Raw genomic sequence first — 19,876 nt, 5'->3', positions numbered from 1 at the left:
GGGGGGAGGGGCGCCAGATCTCCTGGGTTCTGTTCCCAGTTCTGGAAGGAGGTGTGCTCTAGCAGCAAGGACAGAGGACTGGATTCGGGATTCCAGGGTCCCATCTGTTGCTCTGTCACTGACTCGCAGGGTGAGTGGTGGGCATTCTCCACTCAGGCTGTGCCAGGGAAGGTGATGCTATCCAGCGCCGCCAGGCTGACACTGAGCCGAGTGTGCATCCGGCAGTGGAGTCCGGTGTGTATTGTCGCTCGTTGCTCTCTTGTGCCATGCTGCTGTGGTTGGTCTGTGCGGTAGCTGAGCTCTGGAGCACACGCTGGCCTCCTCACAACCCCAGTGAGCATCCTGGGGTGCGCCCAAGCGCTGCAAGACCGAGGGTTTGGAGGTCTCCATCCTCGTCTTGTCTGTTACGAAGCAAGCTGTTAGCCCCAGTCTGAACTTTCCTGGATTTTCCCAGCAAACTCCACAGCCCACACCGAAAGGAAGGGTGGGCCAGCGGTGGGGCACATACATAACCTGGGTTCAAGGCCCTGCCCTGGCAGCTTCACTGGGTGACTATGGGCACACCACGTTGTGTCTTTGTGCCTCAGTTTCCCTTCTGTGTAACAATGGGGCCAGAGAAGGGTTAAACCTTAGACAGATCAATCCAGCCCAGGTCCCTGGGAACGCTGTGAGGTCTTGACGTCATGACATCGTCTCCTACATCAGACGTGCTATGACATCACCAGAGGCGGCACGCGAAGGTGAGGGCGAAGGCGCGTGTGAGGTCAGAAATGGTGTGAGTGTCACGCGTGATGTGGGGTGCAATCCCGTGACGTCGTGGCTTTCCGTCAGGCCGCCCCGCCCCCCGTGACAATGCTCCCATGATGTCATGGCGTGTGCTGGTGACATCACAGCATGGTGCTGTCATGTTCCCACGGCCATTTTGCATGGGGTAATAAGGTGTGTGTGTGAAATGAGATTAATGGTGGGGGGGGGTCTGCCCCGTCCCATGGTAACCATAGTAACCTTGGCCATCCGAGCCCCGTTTCCTGGTAACCATAGCAACCCTGGCCAGGACCCCTCTCCTTGGTAACCACCAGCCTAGCGGCCCTTTCACGACACTTCCTCGCTGCGCCGCGGTGCATTGTGGGGCTCGTAGTCCCGCCCCGGCCGGCGGGCCTACAGGCCCCAGGCGCCCCGGGGCGGCCCGGCGGACCCGTTGCATCAGCGGGCGGCGGGGAGCGTGGCCGGGCGAGGATGCGGCTCTACCTGAGCGAGGGCAGCGCCCAGGGCCTCAAGGTGCTGGCGGCGGCCGGGGCCAGCGGGGCCCGCGTGCGGCTGGAGCGGGTCCCCCCGGACGGTGAGTGGGGCGGGGCCCCCCAGCGCCCCCCTCCCCGGCCCCCCCGCCTCCTCCCACCCCCCCAGCGCCCCCAGCAACCTCCCAGCGCCCCCCTCCCCGGCCCCCCCAGCGCCCCCCACCCCGGCCCCCCCGCCTCCTCCCACCCCCCAAAGCGCCCCGAGCCCCCGCCCCCCCAGCATCCTCCTCCCTACTCCCACCTGCCTGTCCCTTCAGCTCCCCCTCCCAACCCCCCCGTGCCCCTTGGCCCCCGAACTCCCTTCTGCCCCTTGACCCCCCAGCGCCCCCCTTCCTACCCCCACCATCCCCCCAGCAACCCCCATCTCCAGCCCCATCTGCCTCCTCCTCGGCACCCCCATCCTGCCCCTCGCCCCCTGCGCGTTGGCACCCCTGCTTGCCCCTTAGCCCCCCCAACCCCTCCTGTCCCTTGCCCGCCCCAGCCTCTCTGCCCGCCCCCCCACTTCCTTCCCAAGCCCCACCTGCCTCCCCCCCGCGCCCCCATCTCAACACGCCCCAGTGCTCCCCTCACAAGCCCACCTGCCTGCCCCTTGGTCCCCCCCCCCCCAGATTCCCCTTCCCTGGTGCAGATCCCTGAACCGCCACATGCTCGACCTGCTGTCCTGTCCCTGGGACCCCCCTGGCTCAGCACCCCCCAGTCCCCATCTGCCCCAGTGCCCTGCCTCCCAATTCCCCTTCCCCTCCAACCCCAGCCTTCTAGTGCTCCACTCCCCTGGTGGTCGTCCCCCTCTTCTCCCCCTCTGCCCCCCCTTCCAGCCTGGGCCCCCCCGGGCTTCTTCCTCCTCCTCCTCCTCTCCCCATGGCCCCCAGGCCCCCTCCCGTCCAACCTCCCCCTGTTCTCCCAGGGAACTGTGCCTCCCACTCCCCCAGGATTACTCCTGACTGTGCCCCTCTGCCCCCTCCCCAAGTCATCCCCCCTTTCCGCCCAGGGCACATCCCCTGTGTCCCTCAGGAGACCTCCCCACCTGCCCATGGCTCCCTCACAGTGCTCCCCTCCCACCTGGAGCCCCCCCAGGTCCTTGCCAGATGTGTTCTCCCCCATGTGTAAAGACCCCCCCCACCTGCATCACGGACCATCTTCTATGACCCCCTTCCTGGTGTCCTCTCGCTGTTCTCAGGGACCCGTCTCTACTGCCCCTTTTTCCCTAGCCCAGGGGCTCTCAAACTTTTGCACTGGTGACCCCTTTCACACAGCAAGTCTCTGCGTGTGACCCCCCCTCCTTATAAATTAGGAACACGTTTTTGTATATTTAACACCATTATAAATGCTGGAAACAAAGCGGGGTTTGGGGTGGAGGTTGACAGCTCGCGACCCCCCATGTAATAATCTCACGGCCCCCTGAGTGGTTCCAACCCTGCCCTAGTTCCTTTTTGTCTGGGGTCACCTCCCTCAGGGCCCCTCAATCCCCCTGGTTGTGCCTTAGCTCCCCCAGGGCCCATGCCCCTCAATCCTCCCCTCTCCCTAGGCCCCGGTCTCCTTGGCTCAGGCTCCAGTGCCCTAATGCCACATGCTTTCCCCTCTGCAGGTCATGTGGTCCCTTTTCTCACCCACCCGCGGGTGCCAGCCCTGCACCTGGACAGCGGCACTGTCCTCTTCTCCCCAAATGCCATCTGTCAGTAAGTGTCCCCTGCTGGTTTCTGGGCTGGCGGGTCTCCCCGGCCCGGTGCAAGGTCGTGCCAGTGCTCTCTGAGCACACGCTGTCCCGCGGCTGGGAACGGGCCCCAACAGCGACTCCCCGGTGCCTGCTGCAGTCGGACGAGGAACTTGGCATCGTGCTGTTCTCGGGTCCTGGCCAGTTCTTGGGCATTCAGCGTTCAGGGCTGGGTCCCGCCCCAGGATCTTATGCCTGACAATCCGCTGGTTTTGCTGAAGTGTTTCCTGCAGCTTTTAGGGCCGGGGGGAGGGGTTCCTGGCGGCAGCTGGGGAGTGGGTCTGGTGCAGAGTTTCTCAAATGCGGGGTCTGGCCACCGGGGGGCCAGAACAGACCCAGAGGGGGACGGGGGGTGGGGTTGCAAAGTATCAATCTCTTCCCCTTCCTCCCTGTTGCTCCAGGATGTGCCTCTGGAGACAGGTGGGGCACAACATTGCAGGAGCAAGGTGAGCTCTCGACCCGCCTTGGGCAGGAGTGGGTCAGGTGGGGCTTCTGCTGCCACCCCAGGCCCCCGTTGCATCCCCCCCATGGCCCCTGGCTCCCGCTTCCTCCCCCTCTCGCTTTCCCCCAGGCTTAATCTGTGCTGGGGCTTGCTGAAAAAAGGGATATTAAACAGGCAAGTATCACTTTTTCAGGAGACTTACTACACGAAGAAATGACCAGGATTTGGGGGTGTGGATGTGCAAGTTTGTTTCTCCTGACGTTAATGAAGTGTTTTAGGAAAATGTGTCAGTGCGGCCACCAGCGAGAGTGGGAGGCCACCAAAAAATATGCTAAGTCCCCTGCCTACTGGTTAGAGCAAAGGGACGTTGGAACTCCTGGGTCTGTTCCCAGCTGTACCAGTGACGTGCTGTGTGAGTGAGGGGAAGTCAACGCTCCGGTGATGGGCGCTGAGTGGAGTTACCTGGGCTGCCAAATCCCTTGGGCTGGATCTGCCACATGCGTTCAGCCCTCCCCTTCCTTCCTGCCCTGCAGGTACTTCTTCCTCTTAGCTGGAGAGGAGCCCAACGATCTCACCAATCAGTGGCTTGAATGGGAAGCAACGGAGCTGCAGGTGGGTCACCTGGAGAAGCGCAACTTGGCAGCAACATGCGTGTCCAATGCACAGGCTTTCTCCGACGAGGCTAAACCTTTGTCTCTGTCCTTAGCCGGCCGTGTCCACAGCCCTATATTGCCACCTGGTGCAAGGAAAGAAAGGAGGAGAGGTTCTGGGGGCCATCAGGAAAACGTTAACCTACATCGATCAAAGCTTGACCAGCAAAGCCACTCCTTACCTCGCCGGGGTGAGTAATATATGGACCGAGGCCCACTGAGCTGAAGTGCCTTGTCTCTCCCACAGGAAGGGCATGGCCGGGTTGGGAATAGAACCCAGGAGTCCTGGCTTTTGGTCCCCTGATCTTTGGAATCGCTTAAATCGTTAGCCCAGGGAGCCCCGACTTCACCCTTGAAAGGGCAGCTGGCCAGGTGCTCAAAGTCACGTGAAGGAAGCAGCTTGTAGCTTCTGTCTCTGATGTGGTGAGCTCGTCCCAGCATGCAATGCTAGCGTCTCGCTCAGAGCTGCAGGGGCGTAAACATGGTTGCACAAAAACCCCCGGCGTTCGGCTCCCCGCTGCTCTCACCTTCACACGCTCTGCTTTCCTCTAGGAGGCAGAATCGGTAGCCGACATTGTCCTGTGGGCCACCCTGTTCCCTGTGCTACGGGATGAATCCTGCCTGCCAGGTAAGAGCTGCTGCCGGGGGCTGTGGTTCTGGCACCCCAAGGGTCTGCTCAGGACCGGGTGCCTGCGCCCACCTGGGGTGACGCTTTTCTTGGCCTCTTGGCTCTGACGCCTTTCTCCTCTTTTGAAGACGAGCTGCAGGCTCTGAGGAGCTGGTTCCAGACCATGAACCTTTCGGAGCCCTGCAGAAGTGCCGCGGTGTCCGTGCTGACGCCCAAGGGAGCCCAGGCATTCAAAGTCTATCTGCAGAAACAGCCAGGGCCCACCCTGCACTGGGAGAAGCCAGCAGCTAATGAGCCAGAGGTACTGTCCCCCTTTAGCTCTGGCACGGCTGCCCCTCGGCCCGGCCTGGGGCTGCCTGCGCTTGGTGGACCTGGGGGCTGAGCTAGGCTGGGGATTCTTGCAGTTCTTCAGAGCATGGAAACCCTCTCGAGAGAAACACGACTGGGAACAGCAAGGCTTATGGTGGGTGTGCGGACGCCTGCTTTGCAGGAGGAGAAACTCCAAGCCCCCTGCCTTGGAGCAGTGCCCGTCCTTCCCCTGGGTGTGGGGACACTCTTCAGTCCCACACTGGGGTGCAGGGCTCCATCTGGCAGCTTTCTCTGCTGGTGGCGTTGCCTTGAGCATCTGCGGCCCTAGCGCCAAGCGCAGCTACTGCCCCACCTTGCTCACTCAGCGTCCCTCCTGCTAGGAAGAGGAATTGGCCGAGCGCTCATTGTCGGAGGAAGAAATCGCAGCTGCCGCGGAAGCCTGGGCCAGAGGCCCGGCAGCCCTGCCCGAACGCTGGCAGCCGCCGAGCCCTGTGTGAGTGCCGCGGGGTGGGGAGAAGGGAGCTGAGCAGGGGGCTGGAGGGTGCGGGACTGGCTGCTGAGCTCACCCATGGCGGGTGGCGTTGCTGTGTAAGGGTCCGGCTCTGTTGCCCGTGAAAGTTGTCATGGGCTTTCGGGGAGACAAGGCCCTGCACCCCCGGCTTCCTGCGATTCACCGTGACTCTCAACCTGCCAGTAAAACAGAAGGTTTATTTAGCCGACAGGAACACAGTTCAAGACTGGCCTTGCAGGTACAGAGAACAGGACCCCCTCAGTCAGGTCCATCTTGGGGGCCAGGGGAGGCCAGGAGGTCTGTCTGGGCTCCCCTCCATTTTCCCAGCCAGCTCCAAACTGAAACTCTCCAGCCCCCCACCCCACCACCACTACTCACTTTTGTCTCTTTCCTGGGCCAGGAGGTCACTGACCTCTTTGTTCTCCAACACCTTCAGTTGTCATCTTGCAGAGGAGGGGCCCAGGCCATCAGGAGACAGGGTATTGGCCATTTTCTGTGCAGACACCATCACACTGGTCCCCTAGGGCTCTGCAACAATCACACACCCCATGACACTTGGGAAATGTATAGGGGAAACTGAGGCACCCACACAGCACTCAGAGAAAACATTAACAATATTCCCACTTCGTCACAAAAGGCCCTTTGGCTGGCCCGTGATCGCTAGCGGAGCGATGAGAGGGGGCCCCTCGTCCTGTTCTCTCCCTGGGCAGCATACCCAGCCCCTTCTGGTTTGGGGGCAAGGGCCCAGCCATCTGCCCCCAGCCTGCAGGCCAGGATCCCCCTCCCTGGGCGGCTCATGGCCCTTCTCTCCCTAGGCTGCCTGTGGAGGGCAGAAGGAACGTCCTGATTACCAGCGCCTTGCCCTACGTCAACAACGTGCCCCACCTGGGGAACATCATCGGCTGCGTCCTCAGTGCCGACGTCTTTGCCAGGTACGGCGGCCTGGGGCAGGTCCCGGCGGTTTGGCGGCTTTGGCCGGGAGTCTTGGCCAGCCCCCAGCGCAGCCCTGCTGGGCTCCCAGAGAAAGGGGAATGCAGGGTCTTCCCAGTTGGAGCAGCTGTGTCCCAGCCTGGAGGAGGACGAGGGCTGGGCTGGCAGAGGGAGGCCACGCTGCTGTGTAGGCATGACTGGCACCCAGGGGCCTGGGTATGGCAGGCACTTGGGGTACCGGGGACTGGTAGGTCCGTCTGTCCCCTTGGGTCAGTGGGAGAGAAGGGTGCCCAAGGACAGAGCTTAGAGGCCACTTCCCAGAGCCTGCCCCACCATCCCCCCCCACACCCCAGGGGTCCAGCACAGCAGCCCTCAAAGCCCATGGGCCTCTGCAGCCCCCAAGGGCAGCGGGGCACAAGGCCCCTCCAGGGGATCTCGTCTCCTAAGGCTCCCCCCTTCGGCCAGGTACTGCCGCCTGCGGAACTGGAACACGCTGTACGTGTGCGGCACAGATGAGTACGGCACAGCCACAGAGACCAAGGCCCTGGAGGAGGGGCTGACGCCCCAGCAGATCTGTGACAAGTACAACGCCATTCACGTCCAGATCTACCGCTGGTTTGACATCTCTTTTGACTACTTTGGCCGGACCACCACAACCCACCAGACCACGTAGGTGTCGCACCGGCCGGGGGTGTCACCAGGGCAGGGCCCAGGAGAGCGGGGCTGGACTGGGGCAGGTGCGCGGGAGCAGCAAGACCCAGGGAGGGAGGAGGATGCGGAGTGGGGGACGTTCCCCATGGGGCTGCCATGGCTCCGTCAGGACACCGCAGTTGTCTCCCGGGCCTGGTGTGTTGGGCATTGTTCCCCCTCCAGACCAAGGCGCGACCTGCCCCCCGCATTCCTTGAGCAGCTGTTGCGGTCTGGGGGCGATGACTGGCAGGCGGCGGGGCCCCAGTGTAGCCCTTCTCCCATCATCCCCTGGCTTGTCTCAGGATAGCCCAGGACATCTTCCAGCGCCTGCTGGCGCGCAACATGCTGCTGACGGACACCGTGGACCAGCTGCGGTGCGAGCGCTGCCAGCGCTTCTTGGCCGACCGCTTTGTGGAGGGCATCTGCCCCTTCTGCAACTATGAGGAGGCCCGGGGCGACCAGTGCGACAAGTGCGGGAAACTCATCAATGCGGTGGAGCTCAAGGTACCGCGGTCAGCGGGGGGCCAGGCAGGGCTGGCGTGGGGGAGTCGGGTATGGCAGGAGACGGGCAGCAAGCGCTTGGCCGCTGTCTGGCCCCCCAGCGTGACGCTCCCCAAGGACCCTGGGAAGGCGGCTCTTTGATTGTGCCCATCGGCCCATGAACCCCTGCCTCGTGCACTGCGGTCTCTGCATTCTCGCCCTCCTCCTCCCCCTCACCCATGCTTCACAGGCCGTGTGCTTCCTCCCCCCAGAAACCTCAGTGCAAAGTGTGCAAAGACTCCCCGGTGGTGAAATCCTCGCAGCATCTCTTCCTGGACCTGCCCCAGGTGAGTGCTGGGAGGGGATGGGAAGGAGTCTGGAGCAGGGGGTGGAGGAACCCGCCTGCCCCCCCAAAAAAATAAAAAAATCTGCGACAGCGAGTTCTAGCTCCAGCTTGTTTCTCGTCCCCCGGCAGCTGGAGGAGCGCCTGGAGAAGTGGCTGGAGCAGTCGTGGGCCACGGGCAACTGGACGGCCAACTCCCGCTTCATCACCCGCTCCTGGATCCGCGATGGCCTCAAGCCCCGCTGCATCACCCGTGACCTGAAATGGGGGACGCCCGTCCCCCTGGACGGCTTCCGTGACAAGGTGAGCTGGGCCGCTGGGCGGACGGGGCTGGAGCAGCTCAGCCTGGGACCCCCTGCTGCCTGCTCTGTCACCGGGAGCATCCTCTGCCCTGGCGCTCCACCGGGGTGTCTGCCTTGCAGCCGTGGGCCTGCTCTGGGGCGGGCCAGCCTGGGATGTGCTGCCCCGAGGAACCGCCCTGCTTCATCCCACATATATGCCCTGGGCAAGGGCAGCGGGCTCTGCCTCAGAGACTGACCTGACCAAATGTGAGTGAGCCCCTGTGCCCATGTGCCGCTCTGTCCCTGTCCCCCCAGGTGTTCTACGTCTGGTTCGATGCCCCGATCGGCTATCTGTCCATCACAGCCAACTACACAGACCAGTGGGAGAGATGGTGGAAGAACCCGCAGCAGGTGAGGTGCCATCGAGCCCGGGCCCCTCGGAGGGTTGGGATCTGGCCCCACCTTGTGGGGGGGGAGTCAAGACTTTTGGGTTGTGCTCCGGATCTGCAGCCTGTCCCCTCCCCCACTTGTGGTGCCATGGCTAGAAAATGCTCTAGGACGGGGGTGGGGACGTTGTGGCCCAAGGGCCACATCTGGGTAGGGAAATCGTATGGGGGGCTATGAATGCTCACGAAATTGGAGTTGGGGTGTGGGCTCTGGGGTGGGGTCAGAAATGAGTTCAGGGTGCAGGAGTGGGCTCCGGGCTGGGACTGAGGGGTTCGGAGGGTAGGAGTGGGATCAGGGCTGGGGAAGGGAGTTGGGGCATGGGGAGTGGCAATGAGGTGCAGGCTCCGGGCGGCACTTATCTCAAGTAGCTCCCAGAAGCAGCGGCATGTCTTCTCTCCGGCTCCTACGCAGAGGCGCAGCCAGGCAGCTGTGCCCTGCCCCGTCTGCAGGCACCACCCTCTAGTTCCCATTGATCGCGGTTCCCAGCCAATGGGAGCTGCAGGGGCAGCGTGCAGAGCGGAGCCCCTTGGGTGCCCATACGCGTAGGACCCGGAGGGGGGACATGCCCCTGCTTCTGGGAGCCGCACGGAGCGGGAAGCTCCAGACCCCACTCCCTGGCGGGAGCTCGAGGCCAGATGAAAACAGCTGGAGGGCTGGCCAGGCCATAGTTTGCCCACCCCTGCTCTAGGAGGCGGAGTGGGAGCCCATCCGGGACTCATTAGGTCTGGAATGGGCAGAACTTGCCAATGAGATGAGAAGGGGCAAGGGAGGGGCAGCGCCCACAGTGCCACCTAGCTCCAGGGTGCATGGGGGCCGGGGGCTAGGCTGCCTCTGAGGGTGGGATTGAGCCCCCCCAAGCCGTGCCACTGGGCTCAGCACCGCTAGGACTGACAACCCCCCACCCCCCCACATCTTCAGGTCCAGCTCTACAACTTCATGGCCAAGGACAACGTCCCCTTCCACAGCGTCGTCTTCCCCTGCACGCTGCTCGGTGCTGAGGATAACTACACGCTGGTCAACCACCTTGTCGCCACGGGTACCGTGGGGCGGGAGGGGGCTGATTACTAGGGGGCAGTGCAGGGCAGGCCAGGGAGGGACTGGGGACAGTGCCGGGGGGGGGGGGGGGGCAGGGCAGGGTTGGTTGCTAGGGGGCAGTGCTGGGTGGGCCAGAGCAGGGTTGGTTGCTAGGGGGCAGTGCAGGGTGGGCAGAGCGGGGTTGGTTGCTAGGGGGCAGTGCAGGGTGGGCAGAGCGGGGTTGGTTGCTAGGGGGCAGTGTGGGGGGGGACAGAGCGGGGTTGGTTGCTAGGGGGCAGTGTGGGGGGGACAGAGCGGGGTTGGTTGCTAGGGGGCAGTGTGGGGGGGACAGAGCGGGGTTGGTTGCTAGGGGGCAGTGTGGGGGGGGCAGAGCGGGGTTGGTTGCTAGGAGGCAGTGCGGGGGAGGCAGAGCGGGGTTGGTTGCTAGGAGGCAGTGCTGGGTGGGCCAGGGTGGGTTTGGTTGCTAGGGGGCAGTGTGGGGGGGCAGAGCAGGGTTGGTTGCTAGGGGGCAGTGTGGGGGGGGACAGAGCGGGGTTGGTTGCTAGGAGGCAGTGTGGGGGGGCAGAGCGGGTTGGTTGCTAGGAGGCAGTGTGGGGGGGCAGAGCGGGTTGGTTGCTAGGAGGCAGTGTGGGGGGGCAGAGCGGGGTTGGTTGCTAGGAGGCAGTGCAGGTGGGGGCAGAGCAGGGTTGGTTGCTGGGAGGCAGAGCAGGGTTGGTTGCTAGGAGGCAGTGCAGGGGGGGGCAGAGCAGGGTTGGTTGCTAGGGGGCAGTGATGGGTGGGCCAGGGCGGGTTTGGTTGCTAGGAGGCAGTGTGGGGGGGGCAGAGCGGGTTTGGTTGCTAGGAGGCAGTGTGGGGGGGGCAGAGCGGGGTTGGTTGCTAGGAGGCAGTGTGGGGGGGCAGAGCGGGTTGGTTGCTAGGAGGCAGTGTGGGGGGGCAGAGCGGGGTTGGTTGCTAGGAGGCAGTGTGGGGGGGGCAGAGCGGGTTGGTTGCTAGGAGGCAGTGTGGGGGGGCAGAGCGGGGTTGGTTGCTAGGAGGCAGTGCAGGTGGGGGCAGAGCAGGGTTGGTTGCTAGGGGGCAGTGCAGGGGGAGGCAGAGCAGGGTTGGTTGCTAGGAGGCAGTGCAGGGGGGGGCAGAGCAGGGTTGGTTGCTAGGGGGCAGTGATGGGTGGGCCAGGGCGGGTTTGGTTGCTAGGAGGCAGTGTGGGGGGGGCAGAGCAGGGTTGGTTGCTAGGGGGCAGTGATGGGTGGGCCAAGGCGGGTTTGGTTGCTAGGAGGCAGTGTGGGGGGGGCAGAGCAGGGTTGATTGCTAGGGGGCAGTGATGGGTGGGCCAGGGCGGGTTTGGTTGCTAGGGGGCAGTGCAGGGGGAGGCAGAGCAGGGTTGGTTGCTAGGGGGCAGTGCAGGGGGAGGCAGAGCAGGGTTGGTTGCTAGGGGGCAGTGTGGGGGGGCAGAGCAGGGTTGGTTGCTAGGAGGCAGTTCGGGGGGCAGAGCAGGGTTGGTTGCTAGGGGGCAGTGATGGGTGGGCCAGGGCGGGGTTGGTTGCTAGGGGGCAGTGCGGGGGGGCAGAGCAGGGTTGGTTGCTAGGGGGCAGTGCGGGGAGGCAGAGCAGGGTTGGTTGCTAGGGGGCAGTGCGGGGAGGCAGAGCAGGGTTGGTTGCTAGGGGGCAGTGTGGGGGGGCAGAGCAGGGTTGGTTGCTACGGGGCAGTGCGGGGGGGCAGAGCAGGGTTGGTTGCTAGGGGGCAGTGCGGGGGGGCAGAGCAGGGTTGGTTGCTAGGGGGCAGTGTGGGGGGGCAGAGCAGGGTTGGTTGCTAGGGGGCAGTGTGGGGGGGCAGAGCAGGGTTGGTTGCTAGGAGGCAGTGCGGGGGGAGCAGAGCAGGGTTGGTTGCTAGGGGGCAGTGCAGGGGGAGGCAGAGCAGGGTTTGGTTGCTAGGGGGCAGTGCAGGGGGAGGCAGAGCAGGGTTGGTTGCTAGGGGGCAGTGCGGGGGGAGCAGAGCAGGGTTGGTTGCTAGGGGGCAGTGCGGGGGGAGCAGAGCAGGGTTGGTTGCTAGGAGGCAGTGCAGGGGGGGGCAGAGCAGGGTTGGTTGCTAGGGGGCAGTGATGGGTGGGCCAGGGCGGGGTTGGTTGCTAGGGGGCAGTGCGGGGGGGGGCAGAGCAGGGTTGGTTGCTAGGAGGCAGTGTGGGGGGGGCAGAGCAGGGTTGGTTGCTAGGGGGCAGTGATGGGTGGGCCAGGGCGGGGTTGGTTGCTAGGAGGCAGTGTGGGGGGGCAGAGCAGGGTTGGTTGCTAGGAGGCAGTGTGGGGGGGGCAGAGCAGGGTTGGTTGCTAGGGGGCAGTGCGGGGGGCAGAGCAGGGTTGGTTGCTAGGAGGCAGTGCTGGGTGGGCCAGGGTGGGTTTGGTTGCTAGGGGGCAGTGCAGGGGGAGGCAGAGCAGGGTTGGTTGCTAGGGGGCAGTGATGGGTGGGCCAGGGCGGGGTTGGTTGCTAGGAGGCAGTGCGGGGGGCAGAGCAGGGTTGGTTGCTAGGGGGCAGTGCGGGGGGCAGAGCAGGGTTGGTTGCTAGGGGGCAGTGTGGGGGGCAGAGCAGGGTTGGTTGCTAGGAGGCAGTGATGGGTGGGCCAGGGCGGGGTTGGTTGCTAGGAGGCAGTGCGGGGGGGCAGAGCAGGGTTGGTTGCTAGGAGGCAGTGCGGGGGGGGCAGAGCAGGGTTGGTTGCTAGGGGGCAGTGATGGGTGGGCCAGGGCGGGGTTGGTTGCTAGGAGGCAGTGCGGGGGGGCAGAGCAGGGTTGGTTGCTAGGAGGCAGTGATGGGTGGGCCAGGGCGGGGTTGGTTGCTAGGGGGCAGTGCGGGGGGCAGAGCAGGGTTGGTTGCTAGGAGGCAGTGATGGGTGGGCCAGGGCGGGGTTGGTTGCTAGGAGGCAGTGCGGGGGGCAGAGCAGGGTTGGTTGCTAGGAGGCAGTGCGGGGGGGGCAGAGCAGGGTTGGTTGCTAGGAGGCAGTGCAGGGGGAGGCAGAGCAGGGTTGGTTGCTAGGGGGCAGTGATGGGTGGGCCAGGGCGGGGTTGGTTGCTAGGAGGCAGTGCGGGGGGGGCAGAGCAGGGTTGGTTGCTAGGGGGCAGTGATGGGTGGGCCAGGGCGGGGTTGGTTGCTAGGAGGCAGTGCGGGGGGCAGAGCAGGGTTGGTTGCTAGGAGGCAGTGCGGGGGGCCAGAGCAGGGTTGGTTGCTAGGAGGCAGTGCGGGGGGCAGAGCAGGGTTGGTTGCTAGGAGGCACTGTGGGGGGGCAGAGCAGGGTTGGTTGCTGGGGGGCAGAGCAGGGTTGGTTGCTAGGAGGCAGTGCGGGGGGCAGAGCAGGGTTGGTTGCTAGGAGGCAGTGCGGGGGGGGCAGAGCAGGGTTGGTTGCTAGGAGGCAGTGCGGGGGGCAGAGCAGGGTTGGTTGCTAGGAGGCAGTGCGGGGGGGCAGAGCAGGGTTGGTTGCTAGGAGGCACTGTGGGGGGGCAGAGCAGGGTTGGTTGCTGGGGGGCAGAGCAGGGTTGGTTGCTAGGGGGCAGTGGGGGGGGCAGAGCAGGGTTGGTTGCTAGGAGGCAGTGCAGGGGGAGGCAGAGCAGGGTTGGTTGCTAGGGGGCAGTTCGGGGGGCAGAGCAGGGTTGGTTGCTAGGGGGCAGTGCGGGGGGGCAGAGCAGGGTTGGTTGCTAGGAGGCAGTGCGGGGGGGCAGAGCAGGGTTGGTTGCTAGGAGGCAGTGCGGGGGGCAGAGCAGGGTTGGTTGCTAGGAGGCACTGTGGGGGGGCAGAGCAGGGTTGGTTGCTAGGAGGCAGTGATGGGTGGGCCAGGGCGGGGTTGGTTGCTAGGAGGCAGTGCGGGGGGGCAGAGCAGGGTTGGTTGCTAGGGGGCAGTGATGGGTGGGCCAGGGCGGGGTTGGTTGCTAGGAGGCAGTGCGGGGGGGCAGAGCAGGGTTGGTTGCTAGGGGGCAGTGATGGGTGGGCCAGGGCGGGGTTGGTTGCTAGGAGGCAGTGCGGGGGGGCAGAGCAGGGTTGGTTGCTAGGAGGCAGTGCGGGGGGGCAGAGCAGGGTTGGTTGCTGGGGGGCAGAGCAGGGTTGGTTGCTAGGGGGCAGTGCGGGGGGCAGAGCAGGGTTGGTTGCTAGGAGGCACTGTGGGGGGGGCAGAGCAGGGTTGGTTGCTGGGGGGCAGAGCAGGGTTGGTTGCTAGGGGGCAGTGCGGGGGGGCAGAGCAGGGTTGGTTGCTAGGAGGCAGTGCGGGGGGCAGAGCAGGGTTGGTTGCTAGGGGGCAGTGCGGGGGGCAGAGCAGGGTTGGTTGCTAGGAGGCAGTGCGGGGGGCAGAGCAGGGTTGGTTGCTAGGGGGCAGTGCGGGGGGCAGAGCAGGGTTGGTTGCTAGGAGGCAGTGATGGGTGGGCCAGGGCAGGGTTGGTTGCTAGGAGGCAGTGCGGGGGGCAGAGCAGGGTTGGTTGCTAGGAGGCAGTGATGGGTGGGCCAGGGCGGGGTTGGTTGCTAGGAGGCAGTGCGGGGGGCAGAGCAGGGTTGGTTGCTAGGAGGCAGTGCGGGGGGCAGAGCAGGGTTGGTTGCTAGGAGGCAGTGCGGGGGGGGCAGAGCAGGGTTGGTTGCTAGGGGGCAGTGATGGGTGGGCCAGGGCGGGGTTGGTTGCTAGGAGGCAGTGCGGGGGGGCAGAGCAGGGTTGGTTGCTAGGGGGCAGTGATGGGTGGGCCAGGGCGGGGTTGGTTGCTAGGAGGCAGTGCGGGGGGGCAGAGCAGGGTTGGTTGCTAGGAGGCAGTGCGGGGGGGCAGAGCAGGGTTGGTTGCTGGGGGGCAGAGCAGGGGTTGGTTGCTAGGGGGCAGTGCGGGGGGCAGAGCAGGGTTGGTTGCTAGGAGGCACTGTGGGGGGGCAGAGCAGGGTTGGTTGCTGGGGGGCAGAGCAGGGTTGGTTGCTAGGGGGCAGTGCGGGGGGGCAGAGCAGGGTTGGTTGCTAGGAGGCAGTGCGGGGGGCAGAGCAGGGTTGGTTGCTAGGAGGCAGTGCGGGGGGCAGAGCAGGGTTGGTTGCTAGGAGGCAGTGCGGGGGGCAGAGCAGGGTTGGTTGCTAGGAGGCAGTGCGGGGGGCAGAGCAGGGTTGGTTGCTAGGAGGCAGTGCGGGGGGCAGAGCAGGGTTGGTTGCTAGGGGGCAGTGATGGGTGGGCCAGGGCAGGGTTGGTTGCTAGGAGGCAGTGCGGGGGGGCAGAGCAGGGTTGGTTGCTAGGAGGCAGTGATGGGTGGGCCAGGGCGGGGTTGGTTGCTAGGAGGCAGTGCGGGGGGCAGAGCAGGGTTGGTTGCTAGGAGGCAGTGATGGGTGGGCCAGGGCGGGGTTGGTTGCTAGGAGGCAGTGCGGGGGGCAGAGCAGGGTTGGTTGCTAGGAGGCAGTGCGGGGGGCAGAGCAGGGTTGGTTGCTAGGAGGCAGTGCGGGGGGGCAGAGCAGGGTTGGTTGCTAGGAGGCAGTGCGGGGGGGGGCGAGGGAGGAGTTAGGTCATGGGGGCTGCAGGCTGGGGGGCAGGCTCGGGGGGATGACGTGCAGACTCCAGTCTCTCGCGCTGTCCCCAGAGTACCTGAACTACGAGGACGGGAAGTTCTCCAAGAGCCGCGGCGTGGGGGTGTTTGGGGACATGGCCCAGGACACGGGGATCCCCGCCGACAGCTGGCGCTTCTACCTGCTCTTCCTGCGCCCCGAGGGGCAGGACAGCGCCTTCTCCTGGACCGACCTCATGCTGAAGTACAACTCCGAGCTGCTCAACAACCTGGGCAACTTCGCCAACAGGTACCAGGCGGGGGCGCCGGGCTGCGGGGGTTGGGAGCTGGGCAGGCTGTGGATGTGGGAGGAGATGGGCCAGGCTTGGCGTGGGTGGGATGTGGCTCACACTCTCTCCCCCCTCAGGGCCGGGATGTTCGTCTGTAAGTTCTTCGGTGGGCGCGTCCCCCCCATGGAGCTGGGCGCAGACGACAAGCGGCTGCTGGCTCATGTCACCCTGGAGCTGCGCCGGTACAACCAGCTGCTGGAGAAGATCCGGTGCGTCCCGGGGGCTGAGGGGCCCGGCAGGCTGGCTCTGGCCATGCCCTGCCCAGCTGTGGTCAGCGGGGGGGGCACAGAGTGGCCAGCCCCCAGAGGCCCTGTGTTGGTTTGCTCCAGGAGGGTGCGGCCTGGGGCGTATATGGGGCAGTAGCTGGCAGAAGAGGCGTCCATGCCCCATGCAGCCAGGGACAGCGAGCTGGTGAGATTCCTTCCCCCAGCTCATCACGGTGTGTGGCTGGCAGGTCTCACCCACATGCCCAGGTTCCAGCTGGTCACCATAAGTGGGGTCGGGAAGGAATTCCCCCCCTGGTCAGATTGGCCGAGATTTTCGCCTCCCCCTGCAGCGAGGGGCCCAGGCAGATTTGAACTGGCATCAATGATGCCTTCTCTGGATGGTGGGCTCTGGAACCCAGGATTGGAGGTCGGGGGGGGGGCCTTAGAGGTGCAGGGCGGACTAGGTGATCACCCTGCTCCATGCTGGCTGCAGTCTGAGTCCGTGTCCCCCCCCGCCCCCGCAGGATCCGGGACGCCCTGCGCTGCATCCTGAGTATTTCTCGCTATGGCAACCAGTACATCCAGGTGAACGAACCCTGGAAACGGATCAAGGGTCACGACGCTGACAGGTAGGGGGCAGGGCCAGACCCACCTACCAGCTCACCCCTGGGGGGCAGAGGAACCCCCGGTGGGGGGGAATTGGGGCTGCCTGGCTCAGCGAGGGGGGGTAGCTGTTCCACTGGCTTAGCCAAGTCCTAGTGACCAGGTGAATGGGCCAAACTCACCCCCGCCCCCTGATATGGGATCCCCTCCCCTGCACATTCCCTGCTAGTCCAGCCTGCCTATTGTGCTGATTCTGGCCGTTGGTTTTGTGGCTGGGAGCCAGGCCGATGCCCCCAAAACACTGTGATTGCTGGAATCTGCGCCCTGCTCTGACGTGGGGTGGTCCCATTTTCCAGGACTCGGGCGGGCACGGTGACAGGCGTGGCCATCAATATCGCCGCCCTGATCTCAGTCATGCTGCAGCCCTACATGCCAGGCATCAGCGCCACCATCCAGCGCCAGCTCTGTGTGCCACAGGCCTGCAACGTGCTGATGGACACCTTCCTCTGCCTCTTGCCCCCCGGGCACCAGATCGGCACGGTAGGCGCACAGCCAGGGCCTGGCGCAGGGGGTTGGCGGAGTCTGGAGGGAGGGAGAGGGAAGGTGGTGGGCAGGCTGGACATTAACTTTTCCCCCTCCCCTGCCAGGTGACACCCCTGTTCCAGAAGCTGGAGAACGAGCAGATTGAAGCCCTGCGGAAGCAGTTTGGAGGAGGGCAGGTGAGCCCTAATCTTGACCCCCATCCCCTGCCTGTGGAATCTTTGTTACCTTGGGGCCTGCTCATACAGAGAGCCATTTCTTGGGGGCTGGGGCAGGCCCCCCAGCTCCTGTGTGACCCACTGCTGGAAGGAGAGCCCTGCTGTGCAGGAGCTGGGGGGGGGCCCAAGCTGGTGTGTGCCGGGGCTCCCCCTGCTGGCAGGGAGCCTGTGAATCCCTCTGGCCCCGGGGGACGGCAGGAAGCCCTTGCTTGCCTTGCGCAGCCTCATGCTTTGTGCTCTTGCTACCTGTCCTCACCTTCTGTCTCCTCTCTCCTTTCCCAGCCTGAAGACTCCACCTTGGAGCTGCAGGTAACGCTGGCCCTGCTCTCTGGGGCACGCCCGGGGCTTGGCAGGGGACCAGAGGGGGGGCGGGGGCATGAGTGACCCGTCCCTGCCTTTTCTTCCACACCCCCAGTGCTGTGTGCCCCAGCCCTGCGGGAATTACGCATGCGTGGTGCCCTCACCGCTGCTATGGAGGCACTGCCCCTACCCGCTGCCTGGCTCCACTGGGGGGAATTCTCCCTCAGCCCCCCAGGGAGGGGGCTCAGCTAGGCCTGGCAGAGCCTGCTGTGTTGGGACTCCCTGACTTCCCTTTCCCTCCGCAGGCACAGGCTGCCCGCGTGGCCTCGGCCGACATGACACCCCCTGGGCCTGGGGGAGGCGCTGTGCTGGCAGGGGACCCCCAGAAGGTCAAGGAGCTGGCCGAGGAGGTGGCCAAACAGGTGAGTGGCACCTCTGCCTGTGCTCAGGGCAGGCTGCACTCCTGGCAGGGTGAAGCCCCCCAAGCCCTGCGGTTCAGATTCTCCCCTGCCTGGGGCCAGAGCTGCTCCAGCTCTGCATGGGGCAGGGAGGGAGTCAGAGCACTGAGCTAACCATTGCCCTCTGTGCCCAGGCCGACCATGTGCGCCAGCTGAAGGCCAGCAAGGCAGAGAAGGGGCAGATCGACGGCGAGGTTGCCAAGCTGCTGGAGCTGAAGAAGCAGCTGGCACTGGCTGAGGGGAAGACCCCTGAGCTGCCGGCCCCCAAGGGGAAAAGGAAATAACTCCTGAGTGGCAGCCCCATTGGCAGCACTGGTTCTCCCCATGCTGGGAGAGCTGCACCTGCCCCCTCCAGCCCCAGAAGAAATACCTGTGAGCAACCCAGGCTGTGGGGCCCGGCCCAGCCCAGCCTCCCCTTTGGGCCCTGTCTGCAGCAACTGCGCCGAGTGCAAGGGGCCCCTCACCCACCTCCCGCTGTTCCCAGCCCACACAAGGACCCGCAGAGCCGCTCGGGCAGATGGGCTGTAATGGGGGACTGTGCGGGGACGTACAATAAAGGGTTTGCTAGACATGCTGTGACGCTCGTTACAACAGCCCTTTCTGCAGCTGCGGGAGTCACCAGCCCTCGTTAAATAGCAGTTCATCGTGTGCAGGGTTGTGCCAGCTGGCCTGTGAGAACGTGGCCGAGTGCCTCGAGCCCGAAGCACCACACTGGCACAACCAGGAGTGGGAGCTCCCGCCCGCAGCACCAGCAGCCGTAGGGCCCCCGGGGCTGTGGTCTGAGTCAGTCTGCCCCGGGCAGCCACTGGTCCATTCAGCCTCAGGTTCAGTCCTGGCTCTGCACAGCTGTCTTGTGGCAAGTGGGGCCCAGCTGCCCACTGTGAGTCCAACAGGCACAGGACCCTGCAGCCCCTTGGGCTCAGTTCAGCCCTACACTTTCTGCAGGTTCACCATGCGCTCGATCAGCGCCGCCCTGGTGGCCTCCACCTCCGCACTCAGCCGCTCAATCTCCTGCTTGAGCCGCTCGTTCTCGGCCACCAGCTCTGTCACCCTCCTCTCATTCTGCTCCTTCTCCCCGCTCCGCTTCTTGCCCTGCCCCTGGGGCTGGCTGCTTCTCTTCCTCTTCACTGCCCCCTCCTCGTCCTCCGTGCAGGTCTGAGCCGGGGAGCTCTGGCTGGAGTCGGATTCAGGGAGCCCCGCCAGCTCCTCGGCCGTTCCGCTCAGCAGCTCCAGCAGCTCGGCTGTCAAGCTGGCATCCAGCTCGCAGCTCTCGGGGGCATCGCCTGTCGGCTCCACCAAGGGGGCTGGGCAATCCAAGCCCCATAGTAGGGCTGTGGCATCAAGCGTGGCAAGGTCCTTCTGCAGAGAGAGTGAGTCAGTGGGGCTAAGGGGCAAGCCAGGCTAGTGGGCCCCCCTGCCTGCCCCTTACTCACCTGTTCCACTCCCCCGGGGGGCAGGGACGTCCCCCCATTCTCATCTGAGGACAGCACCTCCTGCAGGTCCTCGTACCAGGCCTCCAGCTCCCAGCTGGGCAGGGAGGCGGGCGCTGGCTCGGCTGCCATCGTCAGGTCTGGGCCAGGCAGTCTCCCTGGCGAAAGAGGGAGAAAACCATTAGCAGCAGGCCCAAAACCGGGCCCAGGGGGCACTGTGCAAAGCTCCCCTCGGCAACCCTACAATAAAACAAAGCAGCAGCTGTGGGAAGAGCTGAAAGGGGCCCTGGGAGAGGCTCTAAGGGCCAGCACCACATCCCACAGTCATGCCAGGGGGGCTAGCGGCTTTAGCCCAGGGCAGAGAGCAGCATGTCTCAGCCTGATGCCCTGGCAGGAGCAGCTGTGGGCAGGTGGAGGGCTGCCCCCTTGGGTGTCCCCACAGCCTGACTGAGTGGGGCGGGCAGGCCGGCTCTCTCCAGCCCAGCATGCAGGAAAGCTCCCTTTCACTGCTGCAGAGGGAGCTTGGGGGCAGGGATCTATCCCCATGGGAC

At 65.0% G+C, this 19,876-nt stretch overlaps 2 protein-coding genes across 4 annotated transcripts in view; one reads left to right on the top strand and one right to left on the bottom strand.

Annotated features, from left to right (window-relative positions):
• Positions 1-1,177: 1,177 nt before the first annotated feature.
• Positions 1,178-18,464, top strand: MARS1 (methionyl-tRNA synthetase 1). Of its 3 annotated transcripts, XM_050925405.1 has the most exons (22): positions 1,178-1,339; positions 2,881-2,971; positions 3,982-4,060; positions 4,155-4,289; positions 4,651-4,726; positions 4,855-5,027; positions 5,416-5,528; positions 6,362-6,478; positions 6,942-7,145; positions 7,469-7,670; positions 7,919-7,993; positions 8,122-8,292; positions 8,586-8,681; positions 9,636-9,753; positions 15,317-15,530; positions 15,648-15,779; positions 16,301-16,405; positions 16,736-16,919; positions 17,027-17,098; positions 17,420-17,446; positions 17,743-17,859; positions 18,030-18,464. In XM_050925405.1, exons 1-22 carry the CDS (start codon positions 1,237-1,239, stop codon positions 18,177-18,179), a joined length of 2,754 nt encoding a protein of 917 aa, XP_050781362.1. In that variant the 5' UTR covers positions 1,178-1,236; the 3' UTR covers positions 18,180-18,464. The 3 variants fall into 3 exon arrangements, with proteins under 3 accessions (XP_050781362.1, XP_050781363.1, XP_050781364.1); XM_050925406.1 differs by lacking the exon at positions 17,420-17,446; XM_050925407.1 differs by lacking the exons at positions 16,736-16,919; positions 17,420-17,446; positions 17,743-17,859; positions 18,030-18,464.
• Positions 18,405-19,876, bottom strand: part of DDIT3 (DNA damage inducible transcript 3) — a 4,465-nt gene continuing 2,993 nt past the window's right edge. Inside the window, exons 3-4 of the mRNA XM_050925415.1 lie at positions 19,329-19,483; positions 18,405-19,254 (exon numbers count right to left, since the gene is read on the bottom strand). Coding sequence (XP_050781372.1) covers positions 18,826-19,254; positions 19,329-19,457 — 558 coding nt within the window. The 5' untranslated portion in view covers positions 19,458-19,483 and the 3' untranslated portion in view covers positions 18,405-18,825. The remainder of the gene's footprint in view (positions 19,255-19,328; positions 19,484-19,876) is intronic.

The sequence above is a fragment of the Gopherus flavomarginatus genome, chromosome 16, assembly GCF_025201925.1.
Source record: "Gopherus flavomarginatus isolate rGopFla2 chromosome 16, rGopFla2.mat.asm, whole genome shotgun sequence".
Classification (NCBI taxonomy): Eukaryota; Metazoa; Chordata; order Testudines; family Testudinidae; genus Gopherus; species Gopherus flavomarginatus.
Note: the sequence above shows the minus strand (reverse complement) of the source record. Positions and strands in the feature narration are given on the sequence as shown.